At 36.9% G+C, this 18050-nt stretch overlaps 1 protein-coding gene across 2 annotated transcripts in view; it reads right to left on the bottom strand.

Annotated features, from left to right (window-relative positions):
- CYTH3 (cytohesin 3) overlaps window positions 1-18050 on the bottom strand; it is a 51868-nt gene that overhangs the window by 4368 nt on the left and 29450 nt on the right. The window contains exons 5-12 of one of the 2 annotated variants that reach the window (XM_082772592.1): window positions 15560-15678; window positions 11737-11817; window positions 9685-9797; window positions 7769-7917; window positions 6695-6806; window positions 557-633; window positions 408-479; window positions 152-306 (exon numbers count right to left, since the gene is read on the bottom strand). In XM_082772592.1, coding sequence (XP_082628718.1) covers window positions 152-306; window positions 408-479; window positions 557-633; window positions 6695-6806; window positions 7769-7917; window positions 9685-9797; window positions 11737-11817; window positions 15560-15678 — 878 coding nt within the window. Of the gene's footprint in view, window positions 1-151; window positions 307-407; window positions 480-556; window positions 636-6693; window positions 6807-7768; window positions 7918-9684; window positions 9798-11736; window positions 11818-15559; window positions 15679-18050 lie in introns of both variants that reach the window. The other variant, XM_082772593.1, reaches the window with a different exon arrangement.

Below are 18050 nucleotides of genomic sequence, written 5' to 3'. Positions count from 1 at the left end.
CAACCCCGTGTAGCTTTTCATTAATCCTGGAGGGCACTGCCACATCAGAACACTTTACATAAGTTAGAATACAAATTCTCTTAATACCTTACTCTTCTCAGAGAAGAGCTTACATTTCATTTCTGAAAGACATTTAAGACTCAAAACTCACTTGATAGATTTAATCCATTCTTCTTTTTCTTCTGGGGTGGGAGCAGATATTCTATACACTACATGGTTGCCTTCTACCACTCTACCATCAGCTTCAGTTTTACAGGCTTTAATCACTTGCCCTTTATGACTGGGGTTATAGAGCTCAAAGCAGTTCTGGAAGGTAGAAGTGGAAAAATAAATTAAAAAACGAACAAATAAAACAACAAACAACTGGCAAACATCTTCAGTAAAAACTTATAATGAAGATATCTTACTGGTTTTCTAGGGTCTTCAACTTCTCTTATGCTAAGGTTTTCTAATGGAATAATCCCTCTAGGTTCTTTGTCCTAAAAATGAAGAAAATATCACATTAGCCCCTTAAATACCTGGATTACAATTGAAGCTAACTGCAATATATACTCACTGTCGTATATTCAAAGTAATACAGGCAATTATCGGTCAGAATAAACCACCTTCGTTTCCATGTTTTTACTCTTCCCCCTACAATCAAAAGGTATCGATAAATTAAACGTGTGTTGCTGTCAAGGCTTCAGTAACGGATAAGAAGAAAGTATTTAGTTTTGTTTTTCAAAATATGGCTTAATTAATTGCAAATGGATCAGGCACAGATGAGCTGAGATTAAAAGAACGTGTTTCCGTAGCTCTTGTACTGAGATCAAACTCCTGAGACTGCATTAACTATGGTGCTGCTGACCAGCCACATGAGCTTCTGTCCATGTAGTCACAGCTATTTCAAAAATATTAATCAAAAACATTAATCCTTCATGGTGCTCAGAAATACAGAGCCAGTGCTGCTATGGGAAAGGAGGCCAAACAGCAAACCCAGTAACTGGGTTTCAATGACAGGACCAATCCTCTCCACAGCCTGTCTTTTTACAAGGAAGGGGTCTCATCAGTAAAATTAGTGATGTTTTATCTCCTTCCTTGCACTCCACTCATGACCATCCATGTGATTAAGAACCTAGCTCTCTCTAGTACTAGATTTAACATCAAGCACATCAGATGCTTACAAACATTACCACTTGCAAGCAGAACAACTCTGATGAGTCATCAACTTGGAGCAAATGCAGAAAATGATACACCAAAATGTATCATTTGTAGTGACTTTTCATCATTTATTGTTTTAAAAACATGTGCTTTTTATGGGGAAATATGTAATGGAATACACCCAACAAAAGGCATAGCTACTGCTCCAAAAATACCATATTTTTTTCCCCCCACATTAGTGGTTTAGAAACCAGCAATCACTGAGATGCTCTTTCTCCCAGCTGTTAATGTCACACTGTATGGAATTGATCCTTTTAGAAACACACATTGTCTCGGACTTTTCGCCTATTGCTCTGCAGTGTGCTACCTCACAACCTCTCCAGTATTCTACAGTTATTATTTTCAGGACAGACAACAGTAGATAAAGAATTCACGTGTGATCGACATACAGGCTTTGTTCCACCATAGTTATATGACTTCAGGATTATGTCACCACCTGTGCATCATCCATTCAGCAACGATTTCACCTCATTAACCCAAATGTCTCAAAATATTGCTACTGAACACCCTGGATAAAAGAGTACCATTAATATACACAAGGCCCCCAATTTTATTTAGGTCATGTAACTAAATTTAAGACACAAGCATATTTTTTCATCTGCTCTTCTTGAGACAGTTGAAACTTTTTTGATATAATCCTCAATTCTAGGAATATCGTTATTTTTTATACCAGTCTACTACGTATTTGCAATGCAGACCAAGTCTTGTTGAATGTTGTATCTTTGTTTCAGTTGGTTTAATGACCTGTGTTATAGCCCAGTGCTAACACGCTGCAATGTTCAACGTACTCAATAAATTGCACGTTTCCACTACACGCACACATATCCCAAGAAAAAATTAATCTGCAAGCAGGTGTGGTGAAATAAGAGAAGGCAAAATAGTGCAAGATGCAGAAGCTGTGACAGAATGGATGGTTGAGTGAACTGGAGACAGTGAGGGAAGAATTGGTGGCATTTTAGTACAACCACTGTGACAGGTCCTTAAATAAATCATTGTAGGAACAATCAAACTGGCACATGAGTCACTAGAAAAATTCCCATCACCTTGACTAAGCGCTGGTTCAAGTACCAGGAAGTATTTAGGCCAGGAATGGAAAATCAGCCAACTTTAGCTTGATTCACTTCTCAATCAATGAATATGCAGCAACCAAGTCAAGATGACTGCCAGGGCAGTCCTTCCTATCGCTGTAACAGGATCTATTTTTCAGGTAATCCAAGGTTCATTGCAGTGTTCATTGCAGCTCCCTTCTCTCAGCCAGCCAGTAGCTCACCAGGTCACAGCACTCGTACGAGCTGTGGAACTGCAGCACAGGTCTCTGTTCCCAACCAAGCTATGAGTTACTCTTCTCTTCCACAAAAAAAAAAAAAAAAAAAAAAAAAAAAAAAAAAAAAAAGCGAGGCAGGATATTTTTTTGCCCAAGATAAGCAAGTATTCTAATATATAAATCTCTGTATCCCCACCCCATTACTTAGTTGCAGCTGTCAACAGCACAGAAACTCTAATAAAAAGCTTGAAAGGCAATCTAATCTGTACTCATCAGGTTTGCAGGGGTCACCATACGTGTTTAATATGCCTTTAAAAATGGGCTAAAACCCAAGAGGCTGGTTGATAAGGCTTTGGGGATCATAAGCATGGCATACAAGATTAATGGTAAGAACTACTGATAACAAAAAATTCTTTTCCTCGGCCAAAATTGCTGTAGGCTCACAAAACAACAGCACAGAGGGTTAGTACCGTGCTTCATGTCTTATTCCAGTTGTCAGCTTCTTCGAGATTAAAACTGAAAGGAATTAAGTTATCAGAAAAGGATCAAAAAAATGGAGTATGAATCCATATACTTTTACAGAAATGGAGAGATACAGAGCATGTAATTCTCAAGGATCTAGCTGATTAACTGAAATGCAAGGACAAACAAAATAAAGTAAATCTTGTCAGTCAAAATTTAAGGAAACTACAAGAAAAGGCCATAATGCAAAATGTATAGAAAGAGAAAGAAAAATCCTCTTCACCTAAGTAAACCAACATTGGATTTTTTTTTTTCAACTCTGGAGAAAGTATGAACTAGAGAATAAGGTAAAATAAACAACCTAGGCCAAAGGGAAAAACAATTGGCACTGACTTAAGAAACACTGACTTCAAAAACTAAAAATGGTTTTACAACCAAAGGCAGCAAAGTATCCGAAGTCAGAAAATTCTACTCAAATCTTCAGCACATTTGTAAATAATGTTTTAATGGGGAAATAGAGTCATGTAGACAGAAATAAAAATAATGTTTTTCTTTTTTTTTGTATGTCTCAGTTCATTTAGATACCACTAGGTGGAATTAGACTCAGAAACTGCAGTTACACACAATTCTGTTTGCATTTCTTTGAAAACGTTTACCTCAACAGCAACATCGACTGCCTTAAACTAGAACAGCATCCATGCGACCCAGATGGGAACCGGAAGGCATCAGTTTCCTGATCACCAACCATTATTCTCTCACCCTGGATTTAGGAAAAGCAGTGACATCCTCCCAAGGACAGATGTGCTAGAACAAACGCCATGGGCAGAATGGGCCCAGAAGCGAGGCCTTTGGACAACCTCCAAGCTCTCAGTTGCTGCCTGAGTGGCAGAAAAAAATTAACACAATCACGTGTCAGGCTTGAATCATTTCCTCTCCAGTTTGGTAGAGCTATGTCACAGCTTCCCTCTAACTAGAAGGAATTACGCAAATCAAGCTGTTTGCCAAGAGAAGCTGTTTTAGACACGGGAACGCCCTCCCTGAGCGAAATGATTATTAGTTAGAAATTAGGACAGACAGCCAATATAAAAATTTCAAATACCTTCAGTTGGAAGGTACAAAATTTCATGGTAAACACCACCACCAATCATGATGCAGAAACATCTAAAATCTAGTGATGTCTCAAGCTGCTCTATGTGAGGATTCATAAGCACTCAGCAGCTTTCAGCTTTTTCTCACTTGTAGCATTTGTTTTCATTACACCATGCTTCAAATGATAATTCAGGTTTACTGAGACTAAGAGCATCTACAGGAAAGAGCCAGCTGAGTCTACATAGATAAAGCCAGAAGTGCTGCCTGGCTGCCCGGTTTGGCACTTGGACTCACACTAAGGCACCTGTGAACAATTCAGAGCAGCAAGCTTCACAACAGCAAGCATTTGGGAAGCACAGCTTTCTAAAAACACATCTGGCTAGAGAGCTGGGGAAGTCTTTAGGACAGGAGAATTTTACTATATACGGTAGTTCCACAATATCCATCTCCTGCCCAGAGAAGAATCAATGCAGCAAGCTGCAATACCAAATAGAAGGGCACAGGTAGACAAATGGGAAGAGAGACTGTAAGTAAAACAAAATAGTGTCTTGATAAGACTCAGGATTTGAGTCAGGGCTTGTCTTGCTCATAGTTTTATATATGAACTTTGATCTTTTATGCAAGAATTAACACAATTGAGCACCTGAACTCTCACACAGGAATAGTATCTCCTCAGCATCTCAACAATACCAAAATTTTAAACATCCACATCTTCCAGAAATAAAAAGAAACTCAAGTACTCTGAAACTGATGGATTCCCAACAGAAAGGGTTGTAGCGATGCAGATTATGTGGATCAAGATAGTACTCTCTAACATATAGTTTAAGACTCCTAGTAAATAGGAAACTCAAGGGAGGAGAAAGAAGGAGGAAAGAATGAAAAGGAAAGAATATTGCCAGGTTTGGTTTTGGTCAATTCACCTCATTTAGCAAAATGTATTTGTCTGTAAGCAGTCTGCGCCTGCTGAAAAAACGCAGTCTTTCCAGGAAGCACAGCTTCATGCATTCATAGGCTGATTCACCGAAGGCTTCAGGACACATTTAATTTCCTTATTCAAATAACCCCGCTGATGTGGGAGCGTCACCAGCAACACCCTGCAGTCTCATGCACGCTTTTGCTGCTGGGTTTCCTGTGTATTGTCTCTCATTTACACCATCCACAAGGAAAAGCTGGCTTCATTGGCCCTACTTGCTGCGCTAGAGGTGGCAGGTGCACAAGTACCCAGCAGCTTTCAGCAGTCACCTTTTTTCTTCAACTTCCTTGTTCCTCTATTTTTATTTCTTTCAATTCTCTCATATGTATTTTATTGACTCTTTGTTCCACAGTGGATGTTTGGCACTCCTCTACGTGCACACTCCCACTCTTGCTTGCACTCTCTGTATGCATATAATTCTATGAGGAGTATTGGCAACCGACAGAGAAGGGACAGATATGCCTAGCATTCATAACAAGAGCTTATTCCCAACCTCTTCTCCAGAAAATGCATTTTATCTACTTCATGTTGAAAGCCTTTTTTTGTTGAGAAAGCTGTGCCAGGAGACTGCAAATTCAAAGATTCTAGTGACCTTGAACTTCGCACTCATTTAACATTCTGTAAATAATATATATAGTTTGCTTAACAAAGGAAAATAAATAGCAAAAATAACAACTTTTATATATGTATAGTTCAAATATACATCAATTGTAATAAAATTTCTCAATAATCTAATACATGTAACAAAATCACCCTAAAACTTGATTACAAGGATAAGAAAGGCTTTTCTCTCGGTTGAAATTACTCTTCCCTTGTTGTATTCTTCAGTGACCATGAGAAGTTCGCTGAGAAGTCATCTTTATTTTTCTGCTTTACATTTAAACACTTTTTTTTTTTTTAATTAAACAGAAGACACTTGCATGTGAGCTAGACACTAACATGCCAGTCTTTTGTGGACAGAATACCACTGATGATACTGTTAGTGACACTGAGTGAAAAAGCAAAATGCTATAATAAATTTGATTAAAAAAAATAAAGAAAAGAAAAAAAAAGAAAAGAAAAGACAGGAGGAAGGAGGAAGAAAATAAAAGAATGAGCAACTGAACAAGATGGGACTGGAAAGCAATCAGATACGTACCTCCTAATGCAGAATAAGCAGAGACAGCCAGTCACAGAACAGAAAGGTGATAGGTCATAGGCCATAAGGAAAACAAGAAGGCACATTTAAACCACTCATTAAAAAATCATAGCCAAAACCAAACCAAGAGAAACTCACAAATAATATGGAAAAATAAAGACATACAAAAATAACTATTTGAAGAGAAATCCTTTCTTTTTGCACACAGAAAACTGAATTGAAATTTCATATTCGTTTTCTGAAATGACTTCATGGAGATTTAGATGTTATTTATCAGTCACAGCATGTGGCAAATACCATGTGGAGTTTCCTTTCTGTTGCTGAGTTTTCACTTCTCAAATATCAGAAATAAAACTCCAAAGTTGGAAATAAGATCACTAATTTGGATATGTAAAACAAGAAGTAACGACCTTTAGTTGTAAAGGAGTTACTGATTATGGTATACATTTTTAAGTACAAGTTACAAGATTAATCCTATTACATTTAGGAGAAAGCAGTTAGACACAGAAGGAGCAGACATGCTAACAACGAACAAACACATAGCAGCAATAGTGCCCTTATAACTAACCTAATTTCAGCAGCCAACCTTCTCTATCTGGATTAAAAAACGTATGCGTTAGATCATTTCCATCATCCTCTGGAATTTTAAACGGCTCATTCTTAATACTTTCATATAAATTCTAGAAGAATAAAAAAAGAGGAAAAATACCTCATTAATAATGTCTAACAGAAAATGCATCCTACTGCTTCTCAGACTATTTGTATTAAAAAAAACACAAAGGAAATATTGTCCATAAAGTTCGGGACCATCCTTTCTCAATCGTTGTTTACTACTTTGAGTAAGTCTGTTTTTAAATTACATCATCTATAAACAAGTGTCTCTTTCTCTCTACAGATTTTACAAGTACATCCCAACAAAGACGTTTTTCTTTCAGAATTCAGTATTTCAAAGGTTTCAGCTTCTCAAACAGTACTCATTTAATACAAGTGTGGCCAAACAAATCCGGATTTTCAGAAAATACTTTAAACCATCACACTGTCTTAGAGAAATAAGTACGTCTACTGGTATCTCAGGGGACAGGACAAAGCTTCACAAGATACACGGAAATGTATCAAGGTAATATTTTTAAACTAATGCGGAATGGTTTTAAACTAAAAGAGGGGAGATTTAGATTAGATGCTAAGAGGAAATTCTTCACTCAGAGGGTGTTGAGACACTGGCACAGGCTGCCCAGAGAAGCTGTGAATGCCCCATCCCTGGAGGTGTTCATGGTTGGATGAAGCCCTGGGCATTCTCTTCTACTGGGAGGTGTCCCTGCCCATGGCAGGGAGGTTGGAATTGCATGGTCTTTAAGGTCCCTTCCAACCCCAGCCATTCTATGATTCTATGAAGGAACTGCCGAGGGTTACACAGAGTACTTCCTCTGCAATCTCCCCTCCTCAACGTAAGATTGAGAGACAACTAACCGAAGAGGCCATGAACATCAGAGAATGCTTCTTTCAGCTTCTTAAATAGTTATGCATGCTAGGAAGTGTTCTTACTTCCCTTGACAAATCAGTCTGAGAACTGTTGCATGTGCTTTCAAGTTTCCTATTAAAAAACACAAAGCAACCTCTTTTTTATCCCCCCAATTTAACTTACTCGTAGCAATTCTTCTGGAAGGTCTCCACCTTCATTAATTCCACGATTCATAGAAATAAACCTCTCTACTGTTGGTTTATCTCTTACATTGTGGTTGTGCAGACTGGTATTTAACATAATGATCGCAAATGATAGCACATAGCATGTATCTGAAATGAGATTTGAAAAGTGTTTTATATTTCTTTGTATACTTTCTATAAACCCATAAAGTGAGTATGTAGCTCATCCCGACTGATGAAATACTAAGCACTATACACAAAAAAAGTCACAAATTTTTCTATGAACTGTTGAGTAAGCCTAAGAAAAAAAAAGAAAAAAAAAAAAAGGTAACAACTCAAATTAAAAGCCAGTATAAGAAACTCAGCAGAAGAATAGAATATGAAAAATTTTAAAACTCTGAAATCATTGGTATCACCATGTATTAGCACTTCACTTGGAAGTCTGAGGTGTTGGGCAAAATTTAAGAGAACTGTCATTTCTGTTTTCTGCACACAGATTTGGCACTGATCACGTAAAAGACTTGGTAGATCCAATAACAGACTTGATCCCTCAGATTCTGACTCAAACTACCTCCAAAGCTATCACAATCACCCAGATAAAGAACAATCTCTTCAAAATCATACTTTAACTGTATTTAAAAAGACTGAAAATAACATTTGAGTAAATTTGTTGGCATAGATGAGGGGGTTAATAGCACTGGACAATACCAAAGGATAACAAGAGATCTCATCATGCCTTTTGATATGGTTATGACTGTGGTAAATTATCCCAGAATTCAAGTACAAAATCCCATGTGAGAAAAAGCAGGATGGAAATCCTTCCAAACACATCTTTCCACTGAGGAAAGATGTGTTTGCATCTTCAGCATTTTGTTTTCAATAAGGATTTCCCTCTGTAGCTGTTGCTGACCTGCTTTATGTTAACCTTTTCCTCGGCTCTTTCTTCCTCAAATTAACTGAGCAGCAGCGAGCTGTGCGTGCATATAGCAATGTTAGAACACTAGGGCATTCTGTGCAGTATCGCAGAGCTTTGTTAGCTTTTTATGGCCCAAATAACCCTAGACCAAGCAATTAAATGCAAAACTGAGGTGCATTTTTAACTGAGATAAGTCATTGATGAGCAGACTGCAAAAGAGAAAGGACACAGTCCTCGTAATAAAAAAATTGATGACGTTCTTGGTAATATACTACAGCCACATATTAGGTAGACTTGATAAGGAGACATTCAGGTGTGAAGTCCTTATACCTGACAGATGAGATTACCCAACCTGTAGGTCTCACCTGGCTGAGCCCCTTAGTCTATGTAATCTTACGTATCTTAGAACCATCATTTTTCTTGCAGGTAGCTCTGCCAATTATATGCATGTCTGCTTTAAGGGATTCCTGTCTGCTGTTTGGTTAAGTTTTTCTGTCTTTCCAACTTTGTCCACCATCAATCATTTACTACTTTTGTTTTGTTTTTCCTTTTATGTTTCTTGAGGAACAGGTAATGTATTATTATCCTGAAAAAACATCAAAGCATCAAGATCTTCTTGGGTCATCTCTGGAACTGCTGCTTACAAAAAATGGCAGTTTTACCAGGATATACTGATATCTAATACTAGAGCTTAAAACACACTTTAGAAATGTCACCAGAGATTTTTGGCTTGGAATTGGAGAACTAAGATTCCAATTAGCTTATATATGAAAGGTAAAATTTTGTAAATGGAAATGCATTCTGACTATCAGCTTGCACCTCCTGGACATAAAGCACAGGATTAGACAGTGGCATTTTCTGAGTTCTCAGAAATGTGTTAGTTCACATACTTTTTTATCCTGAACTTCTAAATTGGCCATTGTTTCCTTGCACCAAATATAGGAGAATACATATCAAGGGGGAAAAAAAAAAAAAAAAAAAAAATCACATAATTAACTAACCTGTAGACTGAAAAACTCCTGGGTTACAAAGGCAATAGCGTGAAGCAAAAGCTTCCATCATACGATCAATTTTTTGAGCCTCTCCTGGGAGTCTGAAGCTCCACAGAAACTGCCTACAGAAAGGAAGAATAGTTGTTAGACTCATTCCAGTCATTATGTATTAAGCATCTATTACTGATAATTGGAAACAAAAGTCAGCAATATCTATATAAAATGTCCTAGAAATAGGTTCTCAGTCTCTCAACAACACAAGTCAGGAGCTATTATAAAGCAACATGCACAGATGGCTAGCCCAGTAATTCAGCCAGCAACACTGCATGCTATCAGGCAAGGTAACATGGCAGTTCATATTCTGAGACTCTCTTCATTTTCCAGACTAGTAAACAATTTTCTGTATGCATCCCATTTTGCCATGAGAATACTACAGGGAAACAAAACAGTTCAGTCCTCCCCTAGGTCTCCTGGATACTAAAAGCAATAAACACTCAACTAGACTTCACTTTCAATGTAAAAAGACATAGTAAATAAAATATTTCCGGAAGGAGAAAGCAGCAAAGAACACTACACTCAACATCTTTGCCTGAATTCCTCAAACATTAAAAAAATAAAAAAACAACAAGAAAAACCCCAGTGCTTTGAGAGAGATGCTGCCTGTCAAGCGTGAGTTCACCCTACAAGAATCAGACGCAGATCTTATAAAGAAAGACTCGCGATATCATCTCAGTAATTTTATAATATATGTGGGAGATCTGTTCTCCTGTTTAGCTGCGTGAACTGAAATAGAGTTTTTAGTTTCACAACTTACTGTTTCTACATATAGGTACACTGGAATGCATACAGGACAGAAATCTTTACAAATTCACTTTTAGCACACTGTGGAACTAAAACGCTCCAATGAATTTAATCACTTGTTCTTTTTTCTTTCTTAGCAAAAGAATTATCTAAAATAAAACAGGACCTAAACCAGCAAATTTACATGCTCTGCCATGCAAAACAAGTTCTCTATATTCCCTGTACACTGGGACCCAATATAATAATCATTTACTTCCATCCTCGTAGGTTTTCATTTTAAGACATGATATCAAATTGTCACAGGCCATCTTTAGCTTGTTCAGTTCTACATACTGTCTTTTACTCACCTCGTACAAGGTTCCAACCCAGCTCACGAATTTTGTAAGCTACCAAAATACAAATATTTAATAGTAGCAGCTGCTAAGGAAGAATAAAGTCAAGCCTAACATTAAGTTGGGTAAAAGAGACAGGAATATGAAGCCTCCCAGACAAGCTTCAGCAGCCAGAGCCTTAGCTCAAGCCTCAGGCAGCTCAGGTTATCATCACCACATCACTCGACCATAGCAAAGCTGTTCTGACACCACATCACAAGGCACTGCACCAGAGACAAAGATCACATGAACAATTCAATTTATCTGGTGTCAGGAGGGAATCACTTGTGGCAATGAAACTGGCAAAACTGTCTAGACCAACTTTATTTGCTGGACTAACTGTGGATTTCCACCAAGACAAGAGCAGCCTTCACAAGGTCACTGTACGCTGCCATCCCAAAGAAATCAAGTCAAGTGTTAACTTAGAAAGGGAAAAAAGTATATTAAGATTTTACACTTTTGTTTTCTGTCAGCAGGACTCCCCCACCCACCCAAAGGAACAAGTTAAAACGGAAGAAAAGGAGAAAAAAGAAGGCAGTAAAGAAGATTTGTTTGCTTGTTTTAGGTTAAAAACAAACAAAACCTTATCTCTGTGCTAAGATACAAAATGGGTCTTCAAATGTCCACATTTGGCAGGCACACCTAAGAGCGATGGCTACTGTTCAGTTGTTTGTATTTGTCTGAAATAATAACATTTTTCACCTTCAAAGGCAACATAAACACAAACAATTGGAAGTGCTACAACAGAGCTGTCTCTGCTAACTTGTGGAATATATAACCCTGCTGAGCTTTAGATCAGCTTTCTGATGGTAAATCAACACAGTGACTCATACAAACATGCAATTTGATAAAGGAAGCTCTGGGAGAAAAACAGAAAAAATTTACTCACCTTAAGGCTTGTACAAGATTGAGATCAGCGAACTCATGGAGTTCAACAAACGCCTGAAGAACTTTAATATTAAATTCATCTCTATGAAAGACAAGAATGGAAACAGACATTTAGAATTCTGAACTTAAAAGCCTTCTTAGTTATCTTTATTTTTCTCCCTGATAATAAGCAAACAAATAGATGATCATACTGATCAAATCAAACCACCAGAAATTGTTTACATATTTGAGTATTTTAATTGCTAGTGTTTTGCCCATTTCTGCAAACACTAATAATCTAAATTAGCAATAGCCAGTATACTTTAACGGATTTCAACTGCTTATTTGATTGACCTGAAAAATGACCTGTCTTCCTTTGCTTTGTTATTTATTATTACTGCACCTACTTTGACATGGGAAGATATTTGATAAAACTGGTCAGTACAAAAAAATCTTTTGCAGAAATTGTGTCAGGAACACTTAAAGCAACAGCTAATGTAGGTTTAATTTCTAATACAACACAGAGAAAATAGATTATCCTCTTCCCCCCCCTCTAAGAATGAAAAATATTAAATCAATATATTAATTCACATACAGAAACAAGCAACAGAAATACTTCAACCCATTATAACTAAGAAAATAACATTTTTTTGAAAGAGCTACTTAATAAGCATCACATTCTTATTCCATTCTCAAAACCTATTACAATACAAGTTTACTAAGATCAGAATACCTTTTTACTTGGCTTGCACTTAACTATCTTTTACATTGTTATGCATCATTTGGCATTGTGAGCCAAAGCGTGCTTTGTTTGATACAAGGGTATTTGAATGCAAAAGTAATATTTAAATGTTCATGAACACAAAATGATTTGGATCCAGATAGAATTTAGTCTACACCATCACTAAGTTCACAGTGCCAGAAGCATAAAGGTTTGTAAACCTTAGGGTGTGCTTTAAATACATCACCAAGGCAGAATGTTGCATATCAGCCTCCACCCAAAAATAGAAAGGTGTGCATCCACCAAGAATGATCTGTTGCATTACTGACTAAATACGTGTAGCCAGCCCAGAATACTCACAAGCAAATACTTAAAACCAAGCCATTTGTTAAGATGTTTCCATGTCGTTTACAGAAGCACACATCAGCTCCGTCAAGCAAAAAGAAGCAGCTCTCAAATTCACTAATATGCAATTTAGCTTCAAGACTATTTTGCAGGGCAGTACACTGGCACAAGTGTGCAATTAAACTGAGCACTCAAGAGGGTTATTTTCGTATTTTAAGGCAAAGATCTATCTTGCCTACACATACACAAAGCTGCAGTAATTCAGAACAAAAATTAGCTTTATAATCTAATTTTTGCTTTTCTAGGTTTTACTGTAGACTGGATTAATAGTTATACTTGTGCTGGGTACAGCTCCAACAACACAAGCCAATATCACAAAAAGTCTAGAAAGCCACTTAACAATAAATGAGGACTTGTCCATGTATAAAGAAAACTTAAATCTTTCATAGCATGCAATTCATCTCTTATTTGTTGTACATTTTTAGGTATTATTTTGTTCCATTTTGCCATTCATTTTTTCCAGTTTGCAGAGCCTGTAATACTCCAGAAGTCAGTAACTTAAAGCATCTCTCTTTATGCCATGATATTCTACTAATTTTTCATCCTGTTGTCTGTCCTAGCCTCATCCTCAGCTAAATTTAGCTAGAATGCAGAAGCAATTTCATGATAGGTCCCTGGGAGGGAGTGGGCTAAGTAAAAAGGAACATCCTCAGACTCCAGGTGCCTTAATAAAAGGTAGGAAGTACATAACTGAACAAAAACTCTTCTGTAATATGTGCTGCCATTTGCATAGCATAAGTTAGTGTTTATAAGGTAGTCACAAAAGCAGAACTATCAGCTGAAGACCACCTCAGTTCTCATATTCTGTTTAATCCCAAGGCAGTTATTTCCCCCAGGACTTAAAAGGCCTAATATATTGTTTTCAGGGGAAAATGAATACATATTATTAGGCTTCTGGGAAATTAATTTTGCATTTAAAGAAGTACTATGAACCAATTCCCATTCCAGACCTGACTACCTTGAAATTTTCATACACATTCCCAAAAATCAAACTGTCATCTCTTCACCTTCCTAGTTGCTATTAGTGGGGAAAAAAAAAAAGTAGACAAATATAGTTTCCTTTCCCACTACTATGCTGGTATCATATCCTTCACAGAAACGAAGAAACAAGTAAAACCCAACTAGAGTAGAATGACTGAATACGTTGAATAAATTTTATTTTAAAACAAAACATAACTTAAAATATATATATATATATTAATTTAACTGCTCCTTAAAATGGACACGCTTCTGCTTTGTGGCAAAATAGGAATGGCATTTTATTTCCCATTTCTCCTCAGATTTTATCACCTATTTAACAGATTTATTAAAAAAATCCTGATCAAATTTGCTATTCAGGACTGATCGCTAAAATTTCTCTTACTTAAATAATGAGAAATAAAGAAGATGCAACTGAATTGTGTATTTATCAGTATACATGCTCAATGTTAATAAACGTTGCCCAGTGTTTCCAGACCAAATGACAGTGCTGCCCAGCTTGGAATGAAAAAGGATGAGCAATACATTTTTGAATTTTAAATGTAAACCTATAAATAGTCACATGACTGTTCTAGACTATGCCTGTAGGACTGAACATATTGGAAAGACCTTTCTGCATGAGTATGCAGGTTCCAGGATTAGGGCTAGAAAAACTGGAAGTATTTCAGAAGGTAGAATGCAGCTGTCAAAAATGAATACAGACTGCTTTGTACAAGCTTTGTTACTATTCTGTAATTATGGACATTGACATAATGAGTAATTGTATAACACTGCCCAAATATTCAAGATGAACATCCTAATGCTTTCATGTAAAACTTGTTGAAATATGGTACAGCAGCTCCATGGCAAACATTTTCAAAATGTATGTATCACAGTGAAAACTTTCATTAAACCTGTTAATGTCAGGAGGAAACTGCTGAGCACAAACTAAGCTGCTGATGCTGTAAACAGATTACGGATGTCTCAAAAGGGATCTGCCAGAACATATCACTGCAGGAGTAGATCCTAAATGAGTCAGCTTTCAAACCTCCATAACTGGCATCTGAAGCAGAACATGTGCAAGCACGTAGATACATGTACTTCAACCCACTCTCCACTTCTGTCTCTTGCTCTTGCCTTTTCCAAAAATCAATTCCTAGTTTGCACACCAATGGAGGTAATTTGCATTTTTATTATGTTATGCAACCATATGCAAAAATATGCACGTTGCATGTTTATTGCATTAGAACTGATATAGCTATGGTGCAGCTGCTCTTTGAGATACCTACTTACTAATGGGAAGTCTGTGTGCAGAGATGATGGCATTGCTAAAACCTTCTTAGAACTGTCCCAGGAACTACCATCTTTTATAAGTTATTTCTTTACCATCCAAATATAAGCAATTGTAAGGCACTCCTTGTCTGGGCACGGTATCAAGAATTACCGGAACTGTTGCAATACAACTCTGTCATTCCAGAAACTTATGGCATTAAATTGTGTGTTATAGCCAAATTTAAAGATATTTTCTCAAAATGGTAAGTTACAATTAATTAAATATTTTTTTCCACAATGCATCCAATTAAAAAGAACAACAAGAAAGCAGAGAAAAAAAAATTGTAATAGGTTAGTATTACTTCCCACTGTAGTTTTTATAGATTTCAGAATAGCAGCTATTATGTGCAGCCTGTGAAGGGGAAGGTAACTACCAAACCAGTAAGTATGCTTTGTAAACAAGAACAAAGTTCCAATATTTTTATTTTACCTTTCACCGAGGTAATCGCCGATTACGGTTTTATTTAATCCTTCTCCTTTGTAAAGGAACTGTGCAATGTCTTCTGCAGTGTTCTGCAGGAGGTCATTTTCTATCAGAAACTGTATTCCCTAGGAAAAGCAATTACAGAGGAAAATAAATGTTATGTTTTCTTCCGCAAACATTTATGTAAATACTGCTCATAACAGTTGGCATTAATATAGGGACACAGACATACACATAGCATTTAAGAATTAAATGAGCCTATAGAAGTTTGGTTGTTTTTTTTGTTTGTTTGTTTGTTTTTTTTAGACAAAACAGTAAACAAATGAAAGTTTTCCAGTCAGATAAGCAGTATTTAGTACTGGTTTACACATAAAAATGGGAAGACATTTTAAGGCTAGAAGTACTAGGTGGCTGTTAGAATTCCTCAACTGCAAATATCAGATATTGTTTTAATTGAATAAATTGAATTCCATGCTGCTCTGTGGAGTCGATGCGCAAGTTGGCCTGTTCACTGTATTGCATAAATGTCTGCAGAGCCATAATCTGTAAAATCATATAATGAAGTATGCAGGAATAACTTAATTACCACCACGACACAAAATAAAGCATCTGCAAACTGCAACCCAATACATCAAGCCACTACTTGCAGTAGAAGTCGTGGCTGAGGACACTGAAACCAGTTTACAGAATTTATGCTGACACTGGGATTATCGCTGACTGCTGGTTGTGCTTGAATTAAACTATTCACAAAGGACTATCCAGAAAAAGCAGTCAAGCATCTACCACAGAGCTTCTACCAAAGCCAGGAGGACTCTTACCCTCAGGTAAGACCTCTCCCCCAGTGGGCGCTCAGTCAAGCCCCCGGGCCCCTACGCTTCCATAAATCACCGGCCCTACAACTTGCCCGCTCTGGGGGTGCCCAGAGAGCTTTCTGCAAAGTGGTTAAGACAGGAGATTGAGAGTTAGATAAAGTTTACAGGAAGGCTGGAAAGGATGTCATCCCACCACCTAACAGGTCATGAAGAGACATCTATTCCCCCACTCCAACATAACCCCAAAGTTGTTAATATTCCTGCTAATTTCACAAAACTGTGAGCAGCACGCTGCTAAAAAGGAGAAATGGCAGCTGCAAGGATCCTTAATGCCTTGGATTCCAAGTATGTACAGGAGAGCTCAATAAATTATTCCAAATCTTTCCTGCTAGAATATTGGATAATTTCAGAAATTTTCCAATTGCCAGAAGTTTTCAAATTTCTGCAAATGGAATATATTTAGTTTTTATTTCATTACATCTAGGAAAATTTCCATTACTTTTTGATATAGCACAGAAGGCCCTGCAGTAATATTCAAAAAAGTAATTATCTTCCTGTTTGGTTGGTTTTTTGTTTTTGTTGTTGTTTTCGTATGGATGGTTGGTTGGTTTTTAGCTTCAAGACTGCATCTTCTTTGTTAAATTAGGCCAGACAATTGACTTCTTGTCAGGCACATAATCATTTAATTATAAAAAAAAACAAAGTCTGGAATACAATTCCTCTCATAACAGCTTCATCATCTGATACTTAGTTCAGTGACATGCTGGTAGTCTGACTGACAACTCAGTATTTTTATAACTCATTTCAGAACAGAGATGACTTTGTTGCAAGGAAAATAACAGTTTTATCTTGAAACAGAAATAGCTGAGCTTTCCTCAAAACCGATCACTACAAAGCTTATTTGGTAACTTATTATTTGTACAAAAAATTAATTTGAGTATGAAACAACACTTTTTTTTCCCATAGCAAGTTATTCAAAAAGCTTTCTCAGATCTGTCAACCACCAGAGAACCTTCCTTCTAACAAACATAAGAAACAGCAGTTGCAGATTCCCTCATTCAACACCCAAGACCGTATTATTCATGTTTAATGTAGACAGACTGTCCAGAGTAATTTTTTAAAAGTCATACAGGTTACTGAAAAATGGAAATTACTAGAATCATGGAAAATGAATTTCTATGCACAGAAGCAGCTATCTTAGCATGCTACAAAAATTATTCTTTTTTTTTTTTTTTTTCTTTTTCCTTCAGATCTTTAAGAACCAGAAGTCAGATAGACAGGAAAGGAATGTCTGGGACAACTCCAACGTCTGGAATAAATTGTAAAATAGGCCAGCCAAACACCCATCAACTCCTACACTATCTTTTGTCTTGATGCAAATTTTCTTTCTCTAGACTGATACGAGATGGGAGGCGGCTGTACTAGTTTGACCTCCCCATACAAAACGCACTGTTACAGGAATATTCGATATTCACTGCAAATATTGCATTTATTTATTTATTTATTTATTTAGGTCTGTTCAATGCAGTCTTCCTTGAGTTTCAGTTTTTATAGCATCTTAATTAGAGAATTTGCAGTTATTTAAACCCTGTCTGTGTTATAAAGAATTCATTTTCTGGGCCCATCACAGACAGTACTGGCATCCAATGCGGGGATCTTCAGGCACAGCTTTACATCCCCTGCAC

Source organism: Aythya marila (genome assembly GCF_965140915.1).
Source record: "Aythya marila genome assembly, chromosome: 15".
Classification (NCBI taxonomy): domain Eukaryota; kingdom Metazoa; phylum Chordata; class Aves; order Anseriformes; family Anatidae; genus Aythya; species Aythya marila.
This window is presented reverse-complemented; position numbering and strand designations above follow the sequence as displayed.